Source organism: Pteronotus mesoamericanus, unplaced genomic scaffold, assembly GCF_021234165.1.
Source record: "Pteronotus mesoamericanus isolate MK-2021 breed Mesoamerican mustached bat unplaced genomic scaffold, CSHL_Meso_final contig_124, whole genome shotgun sequence".
Taxonomy (NCBI): domain Eukaryota; kingdom Metazoa; phylum Chordata; class Mammalia; order Chiroptera; family Mormoopidae; genus Pteronotus; species Pteronotus mesoamericanus.
In genome coordinates, this window is record NW_026555051.1 from 9,141,088 (window position 1) to 9,167,141 (window position 26,054).

Below are 26,054 nucleotides of genomic sequence, written 5' to 3' on the forward strand. Positions count from 1 at the left end.
GCCTTTGGCAAGGCAGAGAGTAGGGTGAGGAAGGGGTGTCCGACCCAGCAGGGACCCCATTGTTGGGGTTCCGCTCCACCTACCTGATCCGCCGCTCGGCCCCGCGCTCCCGCGGAGCCAGCGCCACGCTGTGTCGAGGAGTCGCATCGGCGGCACGCGGCGGTTCCCCTTAATTTCTCTCCTTTCCCATCTAGAAGTAGAGCATAGCGCCATTTCTTTCAAAACTGGTATCCAGCCTCCTGAATGGCGGGTAGAGCAATGACGTGATCTAGCTTGCTTTCTTTCTTTTTCTCTTCTTAAATAACCCGGTTTGGAGAAATGACAGGCCCTGGGCGAGGAGCACGAGAAATAAAGTAAGGGAAACGGGAGCCTGAGCGAAAAGCCGCGGAAGCGCCAGTCCGTTTCTGGTGGCAGTCAGGTGACGGGCGCTGAGGGGGCGGGCTGCCTGGAGATGCGTCTGTCGTCAGGACCTGGAGCTGTCACCCCGTGGGGCGCCCGCGAGGAGGCTGTGTGTGGAGGGTGGGGGTGGGGGTGGGGGTGGGGGTGGGGGAGCACGGATAGGCGGGAAAGAGGAGGTGGGGGAGGGAGAGAAACCTAGGACTCTAGTCGCCGGCGCGCTCGCCGCCCTCGGACCGCCTTTCCTGCGCGCGCTGAGCGCTGAACGGTCCGGAGATCTTGAGAGGTCGGGGCTGAGCGGGCGCGCGCCGCGAGCACGGGTGCGCGCCTGCGGGGCGGTGATGGGCGCCTCGGCGGCGCGTGGGTCTCAGTTTGAAATCCGGAGAGGGGGGCGGGCACGGCGCTGCTAACCTCTGATGCCAAGAGGCGGCGCAGCGCCCGCGCAGCTCGGCAGCGACGAGAACATGGTGCATACCTATTTGGTCACGGTGCGGATTCGGCGCGTGAGTGGCCCACCGCGAGTGAGAGCTTTCGTGGTACAAATCCCGCGGCCCGTGGGCGAGTGGGCAGCGCCGGCTTTGCGGGCCGCCGCGGCCCTCGTGCTGACGCTAGTGAGGAGCCAGCGCAGAGCGCGGCAGCCGCATCCTGGAAGACCAGGTAGGAAAGGCCGCGGAAAGAACCGGCGCAATCGGCCTTGAGAGGATTTTGGTGGGCGTGATTTTAAAACACAGATAAATCATCTTCCCGGGGGTGGAGGCTCATTTCAGTCCCTCCATATGGATCCCACTTACTTAGAGGGGAGGTTCTGTCAATATACTGAGCTCGGAGCTCCTTCACACAACTCCTTAATCCCGTAAAACTCTGGGTGAAATGGGAGGATCTAAACCCACTTCAGAAGTACCCGTGGATTTCCCGGATGGCACACACACACCACACCCTCAAATACCAAAGGTGTATTTCTAGGTGTATGTTTTCCTGGAAGAAAGTACTACTAACAGTCTCAGTTTAATGGAGGCCGCCTTTTTTCTGACCAGCCTTCTTGCTGGATCAGCCTTCCCTTCTTCCAGTAATCCCCGGTGACCTGACTTGACGAAGTAGTAACACTGGTCGGAGGACCGGTAACTAACTAGTAAGTGGAGAACTGGCAGTCAAAATGGGCTTTCGTAGCGAGTGGCAGATAGTGAGTACCAGGTTTATTTGATGGAACATACTCAGATCTCTTGGAACAAAGGCCGAATGTTTAACAGAATCATTTCAGACCACAATTAACACTTGAAAAAAAGATGAGGCCTACTTCTTGAAAAGTAGGCTCCTAAGTAGTTTTGTCTTTACATCAGATAAATCTTGATACAGTCGGTGCAATTTCTTATGGCCAGAATAATGGAAAATATATATAGTTACAATATATTTTCCTATTAGAACTTGGATAATAACTCTAAAAACAATTTAATGAGGTTTCACTTTTGTGACCATTCTTGTTGCATCATTTCCTCTGGAATATATGTTTTAAAATGAAAAGGCCAGCAAAGGGGTAATTAGTTGTTAGTGTAACATTAATAGGCTTTTTCATATGTAAATGTAAAACTGTTACAACTATCAGTGTTTAATTAAGTGCCTCAATTTCTATTGGCAAATGTCTACTACAATTTCTAAGGCAAATCGCATTTTCTTTTTCATATTATTATGAAAGTTCAGTTTTTAAAGAATCCGTAGCAGAAGCATATAAGGAATTTCATAAGATGATCCTGTTTTTTTAATGCTGCTTTATTCATAGCAGCAAACGTTTAGCCACTATGATATGTTTTTGAGTATCATAGTTGTTAATATTACTCTATATAGAGCTATTTTAATTATTTTGTACTAGAAATCTGCATAACAAAGCAGAACATGTAGTAAAACACATACTACATGTGTTTTCTAGTTGAAGAATACATGATATAATATTGTGATTACTTTAAGTTATAGAAAATATTTTATAGTATATTTATTGTATAAAATGTTAAAAATATAAAAATGATAGGTTCATTGAAAAAAGCCATTCATTTCTTTTTATTTAGGCATAAATCAATTTTCAGGAATGATGTGTGAAGTTATTTTAAAATACAATGACTATATGAAAGCCCAATTTTCAGCAAATATCTGAAGACAACACATGACTTTGAAAGAATAGAATGTCTTGAAAATATGTGCAATTCTCCAACTTTATATGTGAAATTATACACATAGATAAACATTTGGAAGTATTCATTATAAATGATAAGTAATTACAAATTGGGTAATTATGTTGGAATTTATGCAATCTTTGAAAGTCACAGTGCTAAAAAATAACTTATATGAATTATTTAATATTAATGTAAAATGTAACATGTTATTATTTTAACATATTTTTAGTTTCTGTGAATTCATTGACTATGACTTTATGATTGAAAATGTATATAATAAAATTCCACACATTACTAGGTTTTTTACCACACATGGCTGATGAATTACATTAATTGATTTGTTACTTCTATGTTGGTGTGTTTACAAAATAGTGCTCTTTTTATGAAATTAAATATCTATTTGTTGACTACTATTTGGAAACTCTTAGGGTTTTTAGTGTATTCTCAAGGTAAGCACTGTAGAGTTAGCATAAACCACTACTTTCAGTGAGTGTGTGATCCCCAGCTTGTATTGTTCTAAGTGAACAATAACCATTTCAGGAATCATTTCCTTCTTAATATTCATGTACTTCTTTGAATTTTAAAAATTCCATTGTCTTCCAGGGTAAGAATAACATAGCCTATTGCTGTCTATGACCAGAATATTTTACAGGTCTGCTAATCACATACTAGTTCGTTGCTACTAGTATGGTAAAGTTGAGCTAAACCATTTTCCCAACATGTGAGTAACTCCTGTAAGTAAACTGATCCACATCATCCCAAAAATACTTTAAGTATTCCAGGAGACTTAACAGCTGGCCCAGCAATTTTACTCTTTTAAAACCTTTAATCCTTTTTTGAGAAGTATAATCTCACTTAGCCCCATTCTAAAGCTGGCTGTGCCTATCCACAACGTAGTTCATTTTTAAGTAACTGGTAAATATAGGATAAATGCATAATTATACCTATTTTCAAGGCACCTGAGAGTTAGGCCTCTGGTCTCAACACGTGCTTGCCTTCCCCACAGACTTGAGGCTGGGGCTCTCCTGCTTCTGGAGCTGAGCTAGCGATTTCTCAGGACCTGAGGGTGCACAACGTGGGAAATGAGGCTCAAGCTACTTGGAGAGACCTCTCCCACCTCCCCCCACCTCCTAGCTCCTACCACTGTCCTGGACCCAATTCCTAGAGATGAAGCAGTATCCCAAAGATTTAATTGGCAGGTGGAGTAGGGATCTCCAGCAAGAGTTTAGAAGCTGACCCACTTATCACTCCACTCCACAGACGCATTCTTTCTACAGCCTCTCCTGGGCTCCCATCCCAACTTTTTCCACAGGTAAAATTTGATCAGAATAACAGTAACTGCAGACCAGGGGTTATATGTAGAGCTTGGCTGGGAACCTCACTGGTGCAGAAGGAAGTGGGGGCAAGCAGGCTGTGAGCGGGCCTTGTGTATTCAGAAGTTAGGTAAGACAGGAGACTTCTCTAGGTCACTCCCCCTCCTCAGCTTGAAACTGGGAAGTTCTTTGTTTTTTCTGGAGAGGAAGGGTGAGAATGGGTTAGGTGCATTCGTGGGGAAGATTTTAAAACTGAAGGTCATTGTGTGCCTTTCTGTTCCAGGGGGTGACCAGAGTGTTGAAAGGCCACATTCTCTTTGTTTCTCTGTCTGGGTTGCAAGGAGAATGGCCCGTATTTTTCCAGTGATGTTGCTCAGGTGTTTTCTTCTTATACTGAAACTCCCCCTCCTCAGTTAAATCATTCTCATAAAGTCATTTATTAGAATGAAAAACATCTGTAAACCCTATAACAAAGTCAACTTCTATGACAATCATGCAACCAATGGAGAAAACTTTGGAATAAAGACCGTTTTGTAGGGAAAGGAAGGTCCTTTTAAAGGCTCTGCTCCATTTTAGAAAATGCCTTCCAATTTGGGACCTCCACAATTTCATCGTATCCTAATTCACAGTATTTCAGTGTGCATTCAGCAATACCATGTGTATTGAAAATTACTGAATTTACTAAGTATTAATAGCACTTTCTTTTTTAAAGAAGGGAGTATTGAAGAAAATCTCTACTTGTCAGTACAGTTATTCATTTCATCAGCCCTAGAATGATTGTTGCAAGTGGGCAGAGCTACATAATCAGGAAGAAGTAATAAAAGGGAAAAATTTAAACTATCAGTTAGAAAATTTAAAATTCCAGTGCCTCAGAGATCCTTTGAAAAAGAATAAGTTGATTTTTATTTTATATTATAAATAACGATGGCTTTGTTTATAAAAATATGAACATTTTATTACAACTAGCTCTCAGTTTTCCCCATTACTTTCAAAAAATAAAATCTTAGAAATTATTTAAATGGTTGCAAAGCCAGTAAGAATTTTTAAGAGAAGAAAGGCTTTGTAGAGGTTCAGAACTATATGAGCAAAGATATGTAATCTCTTAAACAAAGTGAAACTAATAAAATTGTATAGAGTGGTGTAAACAAATGTGCCTGTACTTTCTTAATTCAAGCATGAAAAGTCAAGGAAGTAGGAAAAGATTATCAGCAGCATCATTACCTGGGCTGCTGTTTACAATACATATTTCTGGGGCTACCTCCCAAAAAAATCTGATTCAGTAGATTTGCTATGGTTCCCAATAATCAGCATTTTTAAAAGGCACGTGAGGGGGGTTGTGTTTCAGGTGGCTCATTTGCAATGTGCAACACTATTGACAAATTCGGCCAATGTGCTTTTAACCTTACTTTTGCTTATTTTTAAATTGAAGTCCAGCTTTTAAGTCAGATTTCAATTTTTACAATCAGTCAATGGCATTTTGGATTCTGGGACACTGAGTCTGAGTCATTAGGAGGAGCTATTTTACTAAATGAAGGAGAGCTTTTATTATGTAATCCTTCATCTGAATTGGAAAACATTGTCTCTTTTAATACTACAGGCCATTCTCCATGCCATCTGGCACCCCAGACAGGGAAACAAAAAAGATGAGGCCTTTCAACACTCTCGTTGCCACTTGGAGTGGAAGGGCACAGATTTTTATGATCAGAACATATTTTGGGGGGAAAGATGTAACAGGATATACTTGTGCGTTAAAGCTTGTAACATCAGAGAGAAAATTTCCACATAAGACCCTTAGGATATCTAATCTTTGTAGAACACTGCATACATGTACCCCTGTTTATATAGAATGAATGGTGCCTTCTTGATAGGTACATAGATAGATAGATAGGTAGATTCGGGTTCACACAACAACCTAAAATTAAGTAAGTAAGGAAAAACAAAAGATAGAAGTGTTTCACAGGTTTAAATTATATTTAAGACCAAGACAAAGTTGCAGTAAAATGTGGCCATAACAGAATAAAGCATTTATGGACAAAATGATGGGCCTTTGTGTCTCTCTAAAAATGCATTGATGTGAGGGGAAATATATATACATGAACAACACAACCTAAAAATAATTTGCAAAAACAAGAAAAACTAAAATATTATGCTTTCCAAATAATATATTTTCTCTGCTTTGAAATACAATTTCTTTCATGTTACATCGGTTACTTTACTGAGACATTAAGGTTAAAAGCGTATGCTTTGGTTTCTTTTTTTGAGTGCCACCATTTCTTGCTCCGTTTGACTCAGGCTGCCAGATCATCTGACTCAGCAACTGTACAATTCTTTCACCCAATTTAAAGAAACAGTAGCTATCCAAAGAACAATGAATCCCCCAGCTGCAAATCTGCCCGCCCCAAAGAAAAGGTAGCATATTTTAACTTTAAAATTATTGTTAAATATTTATACATAGAACAGTTTGAATTTTACTCCATTCTCTTTACTGAAGAATAGTTGAAGTTTAATATATTTTATGTAATATATGATTTTAAAAAAAACTCATTGAAACTTTCAAAAGCTGTTGTTCAAGTTGGCTTTCTCTTGTTCCTTCACATACTTATAAGGAGTTTAAAAGTAGTAGAGCACAACTTACATTATTTCATTGAATTGTCACATCACTATGTTTTATGGATTTTATTCGTCACCTCATAGGCTGCAGACTGAGGCTCAGATAACTTGTTGCATTGTCTGCTGAAAATCCTTGGGCTTCTTATCCCAAATGCCCTCACTTGCTACTTTATAACCACCTCTCAACTGCCTTTCTAGTGACTACAGCTCTTCTACTTAACTGTTGCTTTGTAGGTTGCTTAACTCCCTTGTGTTTCTGTTTCTCTCAGCTTAGCCACATATGTTCCAGGAAACACATATGGATTGAGTGAATGAAAAAATTCTGAAAAAAACAATATAATAAATAATAAGTGAAGTCCTTATGGGCTTCAAAAGCCACTGTATCTCATAATAAAATAAGGGGATTAACTTCTTTCAGAAATTTATTTCCTGCCCAGAATAAAACTAACGCAAAACTCCCTTGTAAATTCAGTATAAAATACTTATTCTCACTTTGATTTAAGAGCAATCCATGGGAAACCTATGCACCAGCAGAGGAATCACTTGAAGGATGAAGTAGAAAGACCACTTTCTTAGAATATATGATCTGTGATAAGAGTCCCTTTTCTTTACTTACTAGCTGTGTGGTATTAGGACTAAATACTTAAAACTCTCAGTGCTTTCATTTTTTCATCTATAAACCTGAGATGGTACTCTAAAGTACTCATCTATTAAGAACTAGGTCAAATAGTATGTGTAAAGATACATTGTGAATATTCAATTGATAGACATCTGTCAGTTATTGTTAAAGTGCCTAAATAAACTATGTCCTTAAAAGCACATTAGTTTACTTTTACAGTAAATCCCGACTTAAGTAGAATTTAATTATTCAGAGTAGCTAGAAATTCCTGAACTCCATTTTAAAGAATATTTATATCACAATAAAAAAATATATTTCTTCAGTCCCTGGCACATTCTAAGGTGTTAGATAAAGTTAGTGTAAATTTGCTTACTATTTTACCTATACATGTACAGAAGCCCTGTAGGATGGCTTTTATAGTGTGACTCTAAATTCATCTAGTATTCATAACTGTGTTAAAAAGATATTAATATGCATGAACCTATGCTTTCTAAGATAAGAAATCAAATTTGTTTTAGAAACTAAAAAAGGGTTATTTACCTGCCTTTAATTTATTTTTAAAAATTTCAAAAACCCAGGATAATAATTTCTGGAGGTAGCACTGAGATAATAGACTCTTAATTCCTTCATAATTGTTGCCATAGTCTCAATATCTGAGTCAATAGTTTTAGTGCAGAATTTTCTAAAATTACTTTAGTGTAGTAATTTTAGTATACCATAGTATAGTAATTTAGTATAGTATAGTATAGTGTGTGTGTGTGTGTGTGTGTGTGTGTGTGTGTTAGAAGGAAAGAGGGGAAGAAACATTAAAGTCATCCTCAAAACCTCCAAAATGTATGCCTTAAAAGGTGACCTTCAGCTATTAATATTCACATATAGTAGAATACCAAAGAGACAAAATATGTTCAATATGCTTCCTTAAGGCAAAGTTGACTTAGGTATATTAAACTGATGCAGAATCAACATAAAGTCTTTTCTGTTATTATTGTCATTTTAAAAAGTGAAGTTTACGAGTTATAATCTTAATCATAAGAAAGAAAAATATAAAACTGTTCCCTGAACCCAGAGACTCAAAGGAGAACATGAATGGAAAAGTTAAATTATAAGTGAAAGGAGCTAAACCATGAATAGAAAGCATTTTCTAAACTCATTCAGGGATGATATACATCATCAAGAAGTTGATTTCTTCCAGGAGTTTAATCACATATTAGGTCAAGAATTTGACTTGAGGAAGAGTGTCCCAACACAAGAAAAAAAAACTATGATCTTTTACAATACCAGAGGAGAGTTGGGCTTTGGAACTCTCAGAAGTCCAGGAAAGACAGAAAAAAAAAGAAAAAAAGAACCCTAAGATTATAGAGCCCCAAGAAGGCAGGCTACTTGACAGGATAGGTGGAGGGAAGGGGTGACAAAGTCTCCATTTGAAGAGCAAAGCTTCAATATAGATTCCTCTGAAATTAGAGAGCTCAAAATCATTGTTAAACTCAATGAACCATGAACACTGAACTCCCACTCCCCAAAACACTGGATACAATATTATTTGTTTCAACAGTATCTTTGAATTCTAATACCACACACATATCTCAGCAGCATAAGCAAAGTGGAATATTGTACGTGTTCGTGATTAGCAAATCAGAGGGCAACATGTGTTTGTAAGGATAAAATTTATCCCATTAATAAGGAAAAGTGGAGGATGAGAGCAGAGGTTTATAAGGTAAACTTTATAATTCCTCAGTTTGCCTATAGTTTCTCCCATCGTCCCTCCTACTGGCTCTGCACACCAAGGAGTAGTGGTGGGTGGCAGTAAATGCAGAAGAAACATTGAACCATGACACACTCCATTGCCCCTTCACATGATTCAATGAAGGTTTTTGTGGAAGTTCTTTCGTCATAATAGCCAACTTTATTACAAAGAAACTCTGTTTTCAGGGGGTTAGAATTCAAAGAAGACAGAATTAATCACACCTTTTGGAAGCAAGTTTGCTTGTTCAAACCATGAACACCTGCCAGAATGTACAGTCATCAACAACAACAACAAAAAATACCCAAGAGGAAATTTACTTTGATGGCCTAAATGAATAACATGGTAGTAAATGTTATATCTCTTCTCAAAAAAAAAAAAAAGAAAAGTAAGTTCTATTTATTGTGAGCCTACTGTGTGCCTAGGTTTGTATATATATAACATTCTTTATTCCTTGTAATAATCCTAAGGAGGCAAATTATATTTTCCCCACTTTGAGAGCTGAGGAAATGGAGGCTCAGAAAGTTTTCCTAATTTATTCAAGTGTGCATAGCTGGTAAATGAGGGATCAGGTCTCTCTGAGTATAAAGACTGGGATTATCCCATTGCTCATCCACATTTTGTCTTTTCCAAGGTTATTATTAAGGATATGGTTGACATATCTCACCAACTACATCTGTTCAAGTCAGAGTAATTAGCTGTGACCTTAGAAAAAAATATGGAGAGATGACTGTGTTCAATGTCTGCAGCAAACATTTATTTACTGGGTAACCATGGCAGTGTACCACTCTTTCATTTTCTTTTCTATAAATCAAGGGGGTAGCTTTTTGGAAAGCAGTTTTGCAGTATGTGCCAATAGCCTTGTACTCTTTGAAAAACTGCGATACTATTTTTTGTAGCAATTAGAAACACCTTAAATATCTGACAACAGGGACATCATTAAGCAAACTAACTTTTTTCCAGTGGAATGTATTGTAGCTGTTAAAAATAGTGTTTATGAAGTGATGTTGGAGAAGTTAGGAAAATGTTCTAATGATAAATGAAAGGAAAAGCTCATTTCAAAATTGTGTTATAGCCACAAGAACTGAGCAAGAAAAAACAGGAAATATTTCAAAATGTTAATAGTTATTGCTTCTGTGTAATTTTTTAATTTTCCTATGCAGCTCATTTCTTAATTTATTTACATATGTGAACTATAATCAGGAAAAATCATTGAAAAATTATGGGACTGGTTTAAGTGACTTTGAGGGGACCTCAAAATCCAAATTTCTATCATTCCCAAAAATGAAGATCTTGTTACCTTGATCTAGGATTTGCAACCTGCTTGAAGGGAATTTTGAAACAAAAGTAAGGATTACTAAATTCTCATGTGTACTCTACAAATCAGTTTACAGGGAAACATAGTAACAAGAGTGTGGACCTCTCTGAGCTAGGAACCTTGAGTTTAAATGCCACCTCTGTGTGCATTGTTACTTAAGTACCAGAGGCTTCTTCCCCCGCCCCTGCTCCCTGATTTATAAAGGAAGGATAATACTCTTTATCCCACAGGACAGTTGTGGGATTAGAAATGATACATATAAAGCTGCTTAAAGTTGTCAAAGTTGGGTTTCAGTAAATGGTAGCCATTATTATCTCCTTGGCTACTTAGAATGCAGTTCCTATCATCTTATTTCTGTCTGTCTGCCTCTTCTCTAACTATATGCTTGTTCTAACTATAACTTGTTCTCCAGCATGAGGCCAATTCTCAATATTTGTGTGTGTAAACAAATTATATATACACATATATGCAAGTACATACTATAGATATAAATACATAAATGTATATACATATACACACATACTATGCCAATCTTTTAGTTTTCTTAACTGGCCAAACAGCTACAAATAGGTATAAATAATTCACCATATGAAACTTCTCAGTATGCAAAAGCAGACAGTTACAAAATAATTGTGTTAGGAAGTGGTTGTTTTCATGAGCTGCACAGATAACTCAGTTCCCAAGAGTCCACTCTAGAGATACTTTTAGTAGTAAACCCCTTAAAAGATTTAAAATTATATTTGTTTTAGACACAATTTAGAAGACTTCTAAGTTATCCTCAAATTGGTCTTGGGAAGATGATGATAAGTACTGCAGACTCTATGCCCAGTGATAACTTTGGAGACTAAGACTGCAAAATTGGACTTACCTATAATTATGAATCAGGTTTATAATAAGTTAGGCATTTTGAGTTTTGTGCTCCTTACCAAAGTCCTGCTGGAGCAGGAAGAGAGATTTACAATAAAACACTCCGTTCTGAGTGAACAGAGATATCAGAGAGTCCCTAAAAGAGTCCCTTATTCATAGCAGACACTCAATAATTGTGCTATTTTGAACTTAGAGAAAAGTTAAAAGGGAGGAGGAAACATCCTCCACCTGAATTTTCCATAGATCTCATCCTGGAGAAACATACCCTTTTCTTACAAACCTGTGGGGAGGTCTGCTCTGTCTTCTCAAAGGTCTCCCTTTCATGCTAAAGCTACCATTTCCCCTGCTGGAAAAATAATTAAAGAGAGGTTTGTCATTCTTTGCCATTTTTTCCCCCTAAGAAACTTCTTCCTCCCCATTGGAAATATTCAGATTGGACGCTGAGCACTTAGGATGCTTACCCAGGGGAACTTCAAGAGGTACTCCTCTTGGCCAAAAAATATCTCTTGAGACACGATTATTATTATGCCTACTTTGTAGATGGGGATACTGAAGCCAGAATGAAATGTCTCTTGCTCAAGGTGATAAAGTAGGTTGTAGAGCTTGGCTTGAGGTCCTCTTTTCCTTACTTTATTAACTCTCCCTAAATTTAAAGGGGCATGAAATTATTCTTCCATTGCCTGAGTCTTAATCATACTCCTCTGCACTCAGCATTCTATTCCAGAGTCCATCTATTCGGGCTTAGCCCAGCTCCATCTGTAAAATCTATTACAGGATGTATACCTGGCTCTGATAAGCTAATTATGGGATACCCTCCAGACCATGAAATACAACATCTTTTTCCTGGTAATACAGTTTGGAGGTGTCAATTATTAGAATGCATCTTCCTTCTCCTAGACTGTTAATGTAGGCTCCCTTCAAGAGCTCATCCCAATTCAAGGCCACCTGCCGCCTCCAGGAAAGCAAACATGTTGATAGTTGTTACCAATATACTCTCTTGATTAAGGACCATTCTTTTCTTTTTTAAATATGCACGACATAAAATCAAGTGCTTGACATATAGTATGTACTCAGTTACTGTTTGTCAAAGTTATGAATGATGGTTTTCAGAAAAGAAAATTTTTGTCTAACACATTATGTTTACTTAATTAATTAGAAGCTAATAAATGCACATGTACAGAATTTAAACAAAACAAGTTGCAGATGTGAAAAGAAAGTCTCAGGCCCATCCCAATTCCTCATTTTCTCCCCTGACATTTATAGATGTCTCTGTGTCTTTTCAGAGATAGTCTAGATACATTTTATTTTAACTATATTTTGTTTAACTATATGCTGTTTGATAATAATACTAATACTGAATATGGTAGAAGATGTATGCTTTTAAAACAGCTTTTGTGTGTGTTTTGTTATAATAACTTCATGAGTTTACAGGATAGAGCAAGATGGCCCCTTTTAAAAATATGGACATTGAAGCTAAAAATAGTCTCAAAAGATTTCACAGTCTAAAAGCAGTTAATTATTCACTAGATACAACAGGACTATCTGTTGGTCCCAATACCAAGCTATTTTCCAACCTCTTTATTTTCTCAATAAAATAATACTGCTCATCCTATACCATGCACATCATTCCTTGTCAATTCTGCCATGCCTTGTCAAAACCAGAATCTAATTTCAGAACACTACCTCCTCAAATATCTTTCTGGTGATCTTTTGAATTGGTATTCCCATCTAGAATTACTATTCATTGATGTGTAGGCTTTTGAGAGTAGGTAGTGTCATTGCAAGGTTTTCTTTAGTTCAAGTAAAATATTCAGGTGCTCTAATAGTGTCTTGATCTCCACTCTCAGCTGGGTCTGCAGACTGATGGAAAGGCTACTCTTTCTAAGTCTTGCTCAGCCCACCCCTCTTTTGTTGTAACAGATGTTCTAAACATTCACCACTCTCACGTCCTAACTCATCATCTTATCTTCACTGCAAGCAAGCCAGCTTCTATGTTCATAGAAGGAAGTGATTCAACTTCCTGCCCTGACCTTTTCTCCCTTCTCAAATCCAGCTTTTTCTCCTGAGTCCAAATTTATGGCCATTCCTGGTGCCTTGTATTCCATTTCCTCCTGACTTTTTAGGGACCTCAGGTCTTCAGAAATACCCTATCTTGCGTGTGACCTGAATTTCTTTTTTCCTCTTCTAGCTGTTCTTCACCTAGCATTTTTCCTTCAGGGTAGTATGTGTGCTCACATCTCTTTCACCTTCCCTATGCCTCCCCTTCACCATACATCATCTTGAACTATCACAACTAAGCTGTGAAAGAATTGTCTGCACACAGCGTCCTTGCTATCTAACTCGTGGTTTTCCATCTGGCAACCTGAGCAGTCCATTGAGGCTCCTTTGCAGGTTCCTTTCAGAAGTTTATTTTTCTAGCTCCACACCATACATCCTACTAAATTACTTACAGAATTTCCAAACTTCCATACCTTTGCACATGTTTCACATCTGCCTAGAACATCTTTCTCCTTCCTTTACCTCTTTATAATCCTACTCCTTTCTTCAAGACAAGGGCCAGCTTTCAGCATCCTTGTAGCCACCGGAATGAGTTTTCATTTTCTCATGTCATTCTCTGTTTCTCTTTGCTCTTCTGTGCATGTAATGTCTCATTTAATCCCTACATCAACTGTTTGAGGCAAGTACTATTATTATCCCAGTAATGCAGATGAGAAAACTGAGGCCCAGATACATTAAGTAACTTTGTTTAAAATTATAAAACCATTAAGTAAAAAGTCTAGGTTTAAAGAAATTCATAGACACAGACAACAGTATAGTAGATATCAGAGGGAAAAGGGGCTGGGGTAATTCAGGGTAAAATGGGTCAATTATATGGTGATGGAAGACTTCACTTTGGTTGGTAAATACAATACAAGATACAGATGATGTATCATAGAACTGCACACTTGAAACCTATATAATTTTATTAACCAGTGTCACTTCAATAAATTTTATTCTAGGTTTGAATCTAGGCAGTACAACTCTATAGCACATACATTTAACCCCTCCCCCCAAATCCCACACAGCCCCGACCATGCTCTACCCTGAGTCTCCGAGCTTGTTGAATGAATGATCAAGGGTTAGTCTTTTGCCTTAAAAGACTGATCAGAATTGAGACAGTTTAAATTTTATAGTATACATTTTCAAAACTGCCAGTGTGGCACAAACCTAAATAAGGTCATGATCGTCTCAGTCATGGGAAGAAGAAAAGTTTGGGGATGATAATAATAACCAACAAACTTTAGAATTTACAAAGCTCTTTGACATACACCATCTTATCTTATCAACCCATGAAATATAGTATGATTCCATTTTACACATGGGGAGTCTGAGGCTGGCATAACCAGCAGTGGGATCTTCCACATCTATATCTAACGCAGCCAGGGGATGTTTTTATATGATTCCATCACTCACTTCCTTGAGCAACACGTCCAATATACTGCACAAGAATTTAAAGAGTTGTTCATGTAGGAATCCATACTTGAGTGTCAGAGGAATCTCTGAACTCCCTGAAAATTATATTCAGAAATACATGTGCACACTTTAAAAAAATTATGCATACTTAGATGAGGTATTATAGAATTGTACCCCTGAAACCTATATAATTGTATTAACCAACGTCAACCCAATAAATTAAATAAAAATAAATTTTAAAAAGTATTGCAGTTTATTTTTTGAGGGGAGGGCCTGCAGTTTTCAACAGATTCTCCAAAGTAATCTGCCCTTGCCCCAAGATTAAGAACCTGTGACCTGAAAAAAAGAGAAAAGTCTAAAGACCACTGCTCTAGGACTCTGATGTATTTAAGAATCCCCTGGGGAACTTGTAAAAGCTGCATATTTCCAGGCATATCTTCCAGAGATCTCACTCTGTAGATCTGGAGAATGTGTGGAGAATGCTTCCTGGTGATTCTGCATAATCTTCGGACTGGGCTTTAAGAAATACCACTAACTTTTCTTAGATCACAGCGCATCTGCAGAAAGCTGCTTACTTAAATTATTTTTTTCTGAGCCATCTATAAAACCGCGTCCTCCGAACTATATTTTGTGCCACATCTTTACCTTTCAAAGGCTTCCTGCATCGGTAAAGAAAATTACCCGAGACATCCTTCATCATCACCAACTCTTTCCAGCCACCACCACCAACTGGCTTAATTTCAAAACTTCATGTTTTGCCTGAGCTAACAACAATGGAAAGTGTAGTCAGATATTCTGGGTCTTCAAGAGGAGTCAACAAGAGATTGAAACATAACTTTTAAATAGAGCTGGGTTATCTAGTAGGCAAACTAAGCATTGCTTAAGGCATCAGCAAACCCTGAGCAGTCTATCTTTTAAATATGTACTTTTTTTTTTTACATTTTAAAAGATAAACACAGGAAAATTAGAACTTTGATGGATTTTCTTTGGTTTGTTATACTCTTAGTTCTGTTTAATTTTTCATTAAACATGAGGGTGGAGGTGGAGGATGTCCATCTTCTCTAAGGTGATTAAGGTCTTCTTGGGCTTCCCCTTTCATAGAAGATTGAAAATTCTATCCAAAGCATTTTTTTTTCCCCTCTGTGTGTTACAACAGGATTGCAAGCGAATACTCAAAATAGCTAAGAACTAACAGGTATTAGTTTAGGATGTATGGCAGTGTTCTAAGTGCTTATATGTCCATTAATTCATTTAAAACTCACAACAGCCTTAGGAAGTAGGGGCCACTCTTAATTCTCCCCCTTATAGTCAAGAAAATTGTAAGGTTTTTGAAACAGGAAGAAGAGGGGTAGGAGGGTGGAGGAGAGAGGGACGAGGGCTTGTGTGAGCCTGCTCAGAATCATTATGCAACTCTTCCTTGAAGACGCTGAGCACTTTTTCTGGTCTGGGAGGTAGCTATTTAGAATGGTGTCAATCAGCCCAGTGACTCACTCACTTGCCACCACTTCCCTATCTGCTACGGGCAACAGGCTCCCCCATCTCTGTTACTTGGTCCTCATCTTCTGCTGGAAAACACACGCGTGGAAGGCGCTGCCTCCTCCCCACATCTGTTTTCGCGCGTGTGTGGACGGGCAGCGGGGACGGGCTGGTGCCGCGGGCCGGCGGGGGCAGGCGGGCTCCAAAGCGAACGTGTGAGCGCCCGGAACCCGAGCGCTGAGCGGAGGGGGAGAGTGTCTCAAAGAAGGGTAGCCTCGCAGTTGCGCGGGCGCACAGGTTTGTGGCCGGCCTCTGGCAAAGAGGGAGGGTTCTTCTAACGAAAAGAGAAAGCCATTCTTTGCCTATGAAACACCTTGGTTCAAACTTGGCGTTAGGAATTCCTGTGCTCATTCTAATTCCCGCAGGAAGGAAACGGGGGGGATTTCGCGTCAACAGGGCATTTCGCTTCAAAAGAGTGAACTCGCCCCCACACCTTGGTGCGTCTGCGTGCGGGGTGAAAAGCGCAGGGCCGGGGGCTTGGGGTGGGGTCCAGGGGCAGCCGCCCACGGCTCCCTCCCCCTCCATCCCGTCGGGCTCCGCTTCCGGCCAGCGCCGGGGGGACCTGCCCCGCGCGGCGGCAGGGGCTGCGCGGCCGCTTCAGTCCGCACCGCGGGGCACGGTCGGGGGTGCAAGGCGCCCTCAGCGAGAGCACGTGCGCGCTGCTGGGGGAGAACGGCCTCGGCAGGAGGAGTCTGGGGGCCTCTTCCGCCAGCCGGCCGGGGGGAGGAGAGAGGAGGAGCAGGCTGGTCACGAGAGCCTGGGGCGGGCCGCCGGCGCTCCGAGGCGGGAGTGGGAGGGAGGGAGCGAGGGGCCCCACCTCGGAGAGCAGCATGGAGCCCTCGGCCGACTGGCTGAGCTCGGCGGCCGCCCGGGGCTGCGCCGTGGAGGTGCGGGCGCTGCTCCGGGCGGGGGCGCCGCCCAATGCTCCCAACAGTTACGGTCGGACCCCGATTCAGGTGGGTGAGCAAGTCTGCCGCAGACGGAGGGGTGAAGCACGGCCTCGCGGGACCAGGTTTGCGAGGGGGTGGGAGCCAGGTAGCGTTTCAGTTCCCGGTAAAGGGTAAAGGGGTGACATCCTCGGGACTTTTCAGATGGAGTTTGTTTTCATCGGAGGCTCCCCTTGGCCAGGCCCCCATGCGCGGGGTGCCCTGGAGGCCGAGGAAGGAATGAGGAATCACTAGGGGTGCTGGAATGCTGTGAGGATCGGAAGGGGGAACTTACTTGAATTAATACAGACCAAGGTAAATCCTCTCCGTCCCTCCCTTCTCTCTCGCTGTGTTCTTTATCAGATACCAAATTTACAAACGTTTGGTGTAAAACGTAAGCTTTTAAAGAAATGTAAGATTTGCTGGGATCGCTTAGTCCTCATCTCACAGACACCGGGAAGGAACTGATGATAATTTTCCTCCCTGGGAGGAAGTTTCAGTGGGAATCTGCTGTGTATGTTGGAATAAATATCAATTGAAATTATTCAGGAGCAACTGAATAATGTATTTTTTAAAATTTTAACTGAGTTAGGAAAGCATGTGCTCGTTTTACAATATATGCAAATATATATTTAAATGCAAACGTATATTTAAATGCAAACATGAAAAACATTAGTATAACATCACCTGAATGTCAATTTAGTTAAAATTTTAGTGGTATCTTCTATTGTTGTTGCTATTGTTTAATTACTTGCTATAGATTAATGTATTTGAGGTAGAGTTTTTGATTCCTCATTATTGTGAAATTTCATTTCTCTTCTCCCCAAACCTTTTTTTTTTTTTTTTTTTTTGTTAGTGTTTGGGGTTAAATCTCAGGCTAAAAACAAATTTTTCCTGGCAGTCACCGTCCTAGCTTTACAATGGTGATCCCAGTATGGAGAGTGATTTCTGATTCAAAAAAATAAAATTTTTATAAAACAAATATATGAGGTCTGTCTGGAAAAAGTCCAACCATTGTTAATATACTGAGAACTGTTTGCGCTACATCAGTGTAACCTGGCAGCCAAGGAGAGCAGACTAGAAGGAGCATACATGGACAATGATGACTTCATTGGACTAATCAGTGGGGGAGGTGGGCGCCGTTGAGTGAGCATGTGTGCTCTGTGGCCGCAGCGTTCAAACTGAGCAAGCAGAGCAATGACTCTGCATCAGATTTTTCGTTAAGCTTGAACATTCCTCCGTGGTAACTATTTGGACTATTCAGAAGGCTTTCAGAGGTGATGGAACGAGTGCAGTGCAAATAAAAGTGTGGTACAGATGCTTCAAAGATTTTTGAGAATCTGTTTAAAGTGATCCATATTCTGGAAGGCCTGCAACAAGCAGAACACCTGAGAATGTTGACCTTGTATGCGCTGGAATCAACAAAGATCAAAGATTGAGGACTGACAATGTGCGAACTAGAAGCTGTTCTGGTGATTCCAAAAACCACTGTGTCTCAGATTTTGACAGGATCTTGGCATGAATTATGTCGTGGCAAAATTTGTTCCATGGCTTCTGCTACTAGAGCAGAAGGAACATCATGCTGCAATTGCTAATGACTTGATTTGAACCACTACTGATGAAGCAGATTTCCTCCAGAAGACCATAACTGGATGAATCACGGATGTACAGCTGTGATCTTGAAACAAAGGCCCAGTCATCCCAATGGAAATTGCCTGGTTCTCCATACCCCCAAAGAAGGCAGGCAGAGTCTCAGAAAGATCAAGATTATGTTAACTGTGTTTTTTGACTCGGGAAGTGTTGTCTATCACAAGTACTCCCCTCCAGGGCAAACAGTTAAAAAGGAGTACTACCTCAATGTTCTTCATTAGTTGAAAGGTGCAATTCGGGGGGGAAATGGCCCCCACTATGGCAAGTGGTGATCGGTAGCTTCATTACCACAACATGAGTGCCCGCTCATGCATCATGTCTTGTGCAGAGTCTTTTTAGTGAAACATCAAATCACCCAGGTGACTCAGCCCCACTCTAGCCCAGATTTGGCGTCCTGCAACTTCTGGCTTTTCCCAAAACTAAAATCACCTTTCAAAGGGAAGAGATTTCAGACCATCAATGAGGTTCAGGGAAATATGATGGGACAGCTGATGGGAATTCCAACAAGGATTTTGCAAAGTGTTTTGAAAAGTGAAAGAGACACTGGGAGATCTGTGTGAGGTCCCAAGGTGCCTTCGAAGGGGACTGAGGTATCATTGTCCTATGTACAATGTTTTTTGTATCTTGTTTCTTCAATAAATGTCTCCATCTTTCCTATTACATGGATGGATATCTTCTGGACAGTCCTCGTATATCGCAAAAAATCTAGCATAACAAGACAAAGGAAAGTAACTCTAATAGGAACTTCACAAACTTCATAAGTAAATCTTCCTTTCCTGAAACTATGCTAATATATGTTTTATTCACTTTAAAATAAGATATAAAAATAAAACAAAGGTGCCTAAAACATGAGATTATCTGGGATTTGAAGTATGGAGAGAATTTGAAACTAAAGAGGTTGAGTGTTTGTAGAATTAGTCTATTAAAAAAATAATGCTTGCCCGATTCATAATTTGATATTTCTAAAATATCACCAGCAGCTTGGAAACTGAGTTTGGCCTTGGAGCTCCCGAATGTGTTAGAAGAGACCTTATTTGTTTCTTTTTTTAAAAAGATTTTATTTATTTTTAGAGAGGAAGGGAGGGAGAAAGAGGAAGAGAAACCTCAATGAGCGATTGCCCCCCACCCCACCTCACTCCCCCTCACCCCCCCTCACCCCCCCTGCCCCTGGCCTGGTTGGGAACCCAGCCATGTGCCCTGACTAGGAATCAAACCAGTGATCTTTTGGTTCACAGGCCTGCTCTCAATTCACTGAGCCACACCAGCCAGGGTGAGACCTTATTTGTTTAAATACAAAACCAAAAAAGAAAGTTGAATGATTAATTTTAACTTTTTAAAAACAGGATAAGAATATAGAGAAAAAGGAACATGCTTTTGGTTATATTATTATTTATTATTAACAGGCTTAATTCACTGTATTTTTCTTGTATAAAATTATGTGGTGGCCGCAGCTGGAGCCTGGGTCCCCGGCATGGAAACTCTGGTGTAGGTTTTTACAAGATAGTCAGTGAATTCCTGATAGGGAGACTTGGTGAGCATGGTCTCTTTCCAGAGGAGGTGAGAGAGCTGTAAGTCTTAGAGATGGCATCAAAGGTGGCCTTGGCAAAGTTGCCTGGGGTAGCAGTAACGCCCCTGACTGAGGAGGTGTAGCAGTTGTCAGTACTATCCAGCAGCAGCAGCTTCTTGGGCACAGGGGCTGAGATGATGCCATTGTGTCTGGCAGGGATGAGGCACACCAGCACACACCCACAACACCCGGTCGCCTTAAAAGGGACAGTGCGGAGCTTGCCAATCTTGTTCCCCCAGTACCCTCAGTGCTCAGAGACAATAGAGAGCTTGGCTAGCATGATAGCTCCACAGAGGGCAGTGGCCACTTCCTTTGAACAATTAATGCCCAGACCAACACATCCATTGTAGTCCCCTTTTGTGACAAATGCCTTGAACCAGGTCCCCTGGCCTGTGTGTGTCTTCTTTTGCTTGGGCAGAATCTTCAAAACCTCGTCCTTGAGGCATGCCCCCAAGAAAAAGTCAATGATCTCAGGTTCCTTGATGGGCAGAGGGAAGAGATAGATCTCCAGGGACTTGGCTTTCATATCCTTGACCAGGTGGCCGAACTTGATAATGGGGACCCACTCCTTGTCCTTGGTCTTGCCACTGCGAGCTCAATAGTCAGGTCTCAGCCCCCACGCCTGGCTGCAACCTCAGCTCTGGATGTGCTGCCAAATCCTTCACGGAAGCTGCAGCAGCCTCCCATTCCAGGGCTCCACGCCACCCCCCCCCCCCCGCCTCCCCGCCACTGGCACCAGTCATTCACCAGAAGAGCCCTAATCAAATTTGTGTTTAGTATAGGAATAGTTAGTTGACATAAAAAAATTTAGAATACTAAATTAAATTGAATGTCTTTTCAAATGGATTTAAGCACCATACAAATTTTCACTTAATAGGTTTATTTCTTTTTTGCATTGGATTGCCATTATGATTTAAAGACTTAAATGTTAGGTTACTGTTCAGCCTTTTATACTAATATAATAAAATATATTTAAAACCAGTTAAATGATGAAAGACTTCATCGGATAAACATAGTAATAATGTGAAAGGTTTTCCAGTTTTTATTTCAAAACAGTGCATTGTTCTATTGCAGCACAATAGTTTTTCTTTCTTCTTTGGAGTTGTGATTTGGGTTATTTATATTTTCTCTCTTTTTCACTTCCTCCAGGACAAAAATCAACAACCATTGTGTAACTTATTGTGGATCATTGGTTTGGACAAATTAATTTATGCTTAAAACAGAATGTAACTAAAATAAACAAACTTCTTTTTATACATCACTATCATCTAGCTAATATAATAAAAAAAAAAGTTACCCTAAAAATAAATTGTCTACCACAACAACCTTCAAATTTTGAGGTTGCTCTGATTATGGACACTTTGGTGATGACTTTGTTTGAAAGATGATCTAGGACCCAAATGAGATCAGCACCTCCCCACTTTTTAACAAGGGCATGTCTATATGGCAGTGAGCCATAGAAAATCCCTGGGTTTTACATAATTTTATATCAAAATGAGGGTGAAATACAGAAGGTTAGGCAAGTTTGTTCCTCAGTCTGTTGCTGTTGTCTATGCCTCCAGCAGTGTTCTATGTGTGGCTGAAATTCTGCAAAAGGTTGGAGAATATAATGGGAATTCAGTGTGTACAGAAAAATGGAATGGGTAGAAAAACTGGCTAAGAGAGTCGGTAACTGAAAGCAAATAAAGAGTAACTAGCCGTCTGTGGCTTGCACGGCCGCCATCTGCACAGAGTGGTGGTTTCACAAAGTTTCTTTAAATTAATTCTGCCTCTAACGACCGCTCTCTCCCTGACCACCCTGCTCTCTCCGGCAGGTCATGATGATGGGCAGCACTCGCGTAGCGAAGCTGCTGCTGCTCCACGGCGCGGACCCGAACTGCGTGGACCCCGCCACTCTCGCGACACCGCTGCACGACGCCGCCCGGGAGGGCTTCCTGGACACGCTGGTGGCGCTGCACCAAGCCGGGGCGCGGCTGGACGTGCGCGACGCCTGGGGGCGCCTGCCCGTGGACCTGGCTGAACAGCGGGGCCACCGGGACGTCGCCCGGTACCTGCGCGCGGCCGCAGGGAGCAAGGGAGGCAGTAGCCGCGCCCATTCAAATGCCGCACAAGGTCCCGCAGGTGAGGTGGCCGATCTAGAAATCTGAACTCAGTTTCCTCAGTACAGCGCATTCCTTTCTCAGAAGAGAAAGTTGGAACCGGGAGCCTCCTATCAGCCCACGCACACATTGCCAAGCTGATGGGACAACCCGATCGCGCTGCCTAACCGGGGATAGGAAATAGCCTTAAATGGACTTTCGCACATGAAAACCCATCCCTTAAACCCTGCCCTCTACTCCCCCAAGTACTTATCCTCCCCGCAGCGCGCAAGGCGTAGAGCTAGAGCATTGACCTGAGGTGTAGTGGCCGCATCCATTCAGGGGCCCTCAGTTTCTCCACTAGGTTACCTAAGTTGCTGGACCAACCCTGGGATTTCCAAAACCAGTTGTACACAGCATCATCTGGCAGAGATGTGTCATTCCTTGGGCCGTTGCAAAATTTTACTAAATCTCTGCCATGAGGCCCTAGGGGTATGGTATCTGGAATAGAGACTTCTCTAACCCTTGCAGTCTGCACTCCGGGATTTACAGCATGTTCTGGGAACGGGACCCTTTCTTAAGCTTTGCCCTCTCTTAAGCTTTCCTTTTGTGCCAGAGAGATCGCTGAGAGGGACATAGGTATGTGTCTCTTATTCCCTCCTCATTCTACCACCACAAAGACTTTTCTGGCGGCATCATTTCCCCACCTCCATTCCTGCCCGCCTAATGTGCCAACTTTAATTTTCTTCTGAAAGGGGAACCATTTTATACAAATTCATATAAGCAACATACGAAGTTAGCACAAATGTTTAAGGTAGACATTGACTTTGAAGAGACTGAGATCTATTCTATGGGCTCAGAACTGGGGCACTAGGCTCACTGGGCCTGAGGGGAGCCTGGGACAGACTGGAGAGGCTCACTCTGGGTGCTGGGCTGGGAGATGCCCAGAGTGCAGTGCCTCAGGTGCTTGGGGGGGGGGGGTGGAAGGATAAAGATCTCCTTTAGCCTGCCCACCCTCTCGCTCCAACAACTGAAACTTGTGACCCATGGAGGGACCAATCACAGAAACAAGAATTGGGAGCAGCAGAACAGAATTAGATGATTGAATTGAGCCCCAGGCAAATAAAAATTGAGTAACACTTCATAATTACACCTAAGATTTCTAAGCCAAGATTTCTAAGCCAACCCTCCCTCCCTCCTCCCCTCCTTCCCTTCTTCACTTCCTTCCGCCCCTTTAACTGAGAACCTACTACATGATCTGGGTAGGACACAAAACTGAAGGAGAGAAAACAGGAGTCCTGCCCTCATAGAGCTTCCATTCTGGGAAATAGATGTTAAACACTATAACAATGTACTTTAAGAGAGCAAATCTGTAAAACCAATGTAATGAATAAGAATGAAGAGTGAATAGGAGGGGAGGCTATCTTACAGTGGTCGGGGAACCTGACTGATGACAAGAAAATAGCCACGGGAAGCAGAGAAACTCAAGAGCAAAAACTGTGGAAATGAATGGTGGATCGAAAGGCGGGCAGGAGCGTGTACACAACGAGATCAGAGAAGGGGTCAGAGGCCTGATTATTGGGGGGGGGGGGGGGGGCGGTGCTTGTAGATGAAAGAAAGGGTAATTGGTCAAAATGTGGCTTTTGTTCTAGAAACGTTGGGAAGCCATTAGCTGATTTGGGAAATGGGAGGAGGACACGAGGACTGGAACCGAAGGTTCCCAGACTGCCGAGCTGCGCCTAATTAGGTGCCTGATTTCACGAGTTCGCTGAGTCGTTCGCCAGCATCAGTTGCAGGAGATGTTTGGGAATGTGTGAAGGGCGAGGCGACGTCTTCATGTTCCCGCGCCTAGCGTTGTGTGTGGCAAGCACTCAGCACCCGTTATATACCGGGTTTCCTCTCAATTTCCGCGGGCTCGCCGGTGCTCTCCTTCCCTCGCCCTGGCGGGCCCGGAGCGGGAAGCAGCCAAGGAGCCCGAAGCGACCAGCCAGGCAGTAGACGCGAAGCTGCGAGATCAGGAAGGCTCAGGAGTGCGGTGGCTGCTGGCAGGGCTCAGGCTCAGTGAACAGACACAGTGCTGAGAGTTGGTTGATAACTGAGAGGAGATGTACATGCAGGCGAAGCTATCCTTTTAAGTGTCTGAATACCTGGTTCAAGTCTGCAAAAAAAGGAGGACTGGGTTGCACATCTTTGATTTCTAGTTTCTAACATCTTTTTTTCTTTCTGCTGTCTGCAGGTTCCAACTTCGAGAATCATTAAAACGCAGAAGACTGCCCTGACCAGCGTGGCTCTGTGGTTTGGACAACATTCCACAGAGAGAAAGGCGGCCAAAGGTCGCTGGTTCTATTTGGGTCAGGGCACTTGGCTGCGGTTGACCTAAAAATGCATAAATAAAATTTTTTTACAAAAAAGCTGTAAGACTTTCAGACTCTCTTGATCTTCAGTCGCTTCCTCTTCCCCTAAATTTGCATATACATGTCAATCTATATATTGTTATAAAAGGTAAACAAAAACAAAAAAACCAACACTGTCCTTGCCCTTTCACTGGTTTGGAGTTTTCAGGAACCAGTACGCAGGCCCACAGAGCACAGCTGTATGGGTGCTTCCTCTTGCAGGCCTTGCAACCTGGATCAATGAAACTTGGTAAAAAGCGATGAGCGGAAACCTACCATCAATGTGAAGGGAGACCTGCGAATGACAGATTCTCAGAGTCTGCTTGGCCTTGCACTTGGCATTCAGTTACTTACCCACGTCCAGGATTCAAGCCCTCCTCCCCACCATGCCCCCCAAGGTTGGGGTATTTTGCCCAAGGTGCAACAGCCAGCTGGTGACTCAGGAGCACAGAGTCCGGGTCTGTAGCCCACTGGGGACCTTCATGAGTTGGCACCCCGTGCGTGGTCCAGCTCCCTGGGCCCGCCAGCAGTGACTCCAGCTCCAGCGGGCTGTGCAGTTGCTGGTGGCTACCCAAACCAAAAGCAGTTTACGACTTCTCTGCCAGAGCAGGGATGCTGCCAGGACTGACTCCAACTTCAGCTGGGCTTGCCTCCAATTACTTGTTTGTTGTTTATTGAGGTGCAATTCACATAACATAAAATTAATGATTTTAAAGTGACAATTCAGTGGCATTTAGAACACTCATAATGTTCACCTTTATCTAGTTTCAAAACACATCCCTCATCTCCAAAGGAGACCGCCGTATTCATTAAGCATACTCATTAAATCCACCCTATCCCCAGGCTCCCACGACCGCTAATCTCCTATTGTCACCATGGATTTACCTATTCTGGACATGATTCTACTGATATCAAATGTCCAGAATTGCATGTAATTCCACTTATATAAAATGTCCAGAATATATGTCTGTCTTTATGTCAAGCGCACAGCTTTGATTAGTGTAGCTTTGTAGTACGGTTTGAAATTGGGAAGGGTGAATACTCCAACTCCATTTTTCTTTTTCAGAATTATTTTGATTTGTTTCAAACTTGTACCTGGGGTCTCTTGCAATGCCACATAAATTTTAGAATCAGCTTTTCCCATTTCTACAAAAGAATAAAGACCATTGAGCTTTTCATAGAGATTGCACTAGATATGTAGATCACTCTGGCACTATTGCTATCTTGATAATATCGAGTCTGCCAAACCATGAACACAGAATGTGATTCCATTCATTTGTGTCTTCTTTAATTCCAGAAATGTTTCATAATTTTCAGTGTACAAGTATCACAACCACTTGGTTAAATTAATTCCTAAGTATTTTATTCTTTTAGGTGCTATTGAAAAGTGAATTGAGGCCCTGGCTGGGTAGCAAAGTTGGTTAG

At 41.6% G+C, this 26,054-nt stretch overlaps 1 protein-coding gene and 1 pseudogene across 1 annotated transcript; one reads left to right on the forward strand and one right to left on the reverse strand.

Annotated features, from left to right (window-relative positions):
- The first annotated feature begins 860 nt into the window (after positions 1-860).
- Positions 861-22,305, forward strand: LOC129082330 (tumor suppressor ARF-like). The gene is given in 3 exon segments (XM_054588004.1): positions 861-1,053; positions 21,973-22,064; positions 22,066-22,305. Coding segments are annotated over 3 exon segments (525 nt in total).
- On the reverse strand, positions 20,026-21,881 carry LOC129082041 (40S ribosomal protein S2-like; annotated as a pseudogene).
- Positions 22,306-26,054: the final 3,749 nt, after the last annotated feature.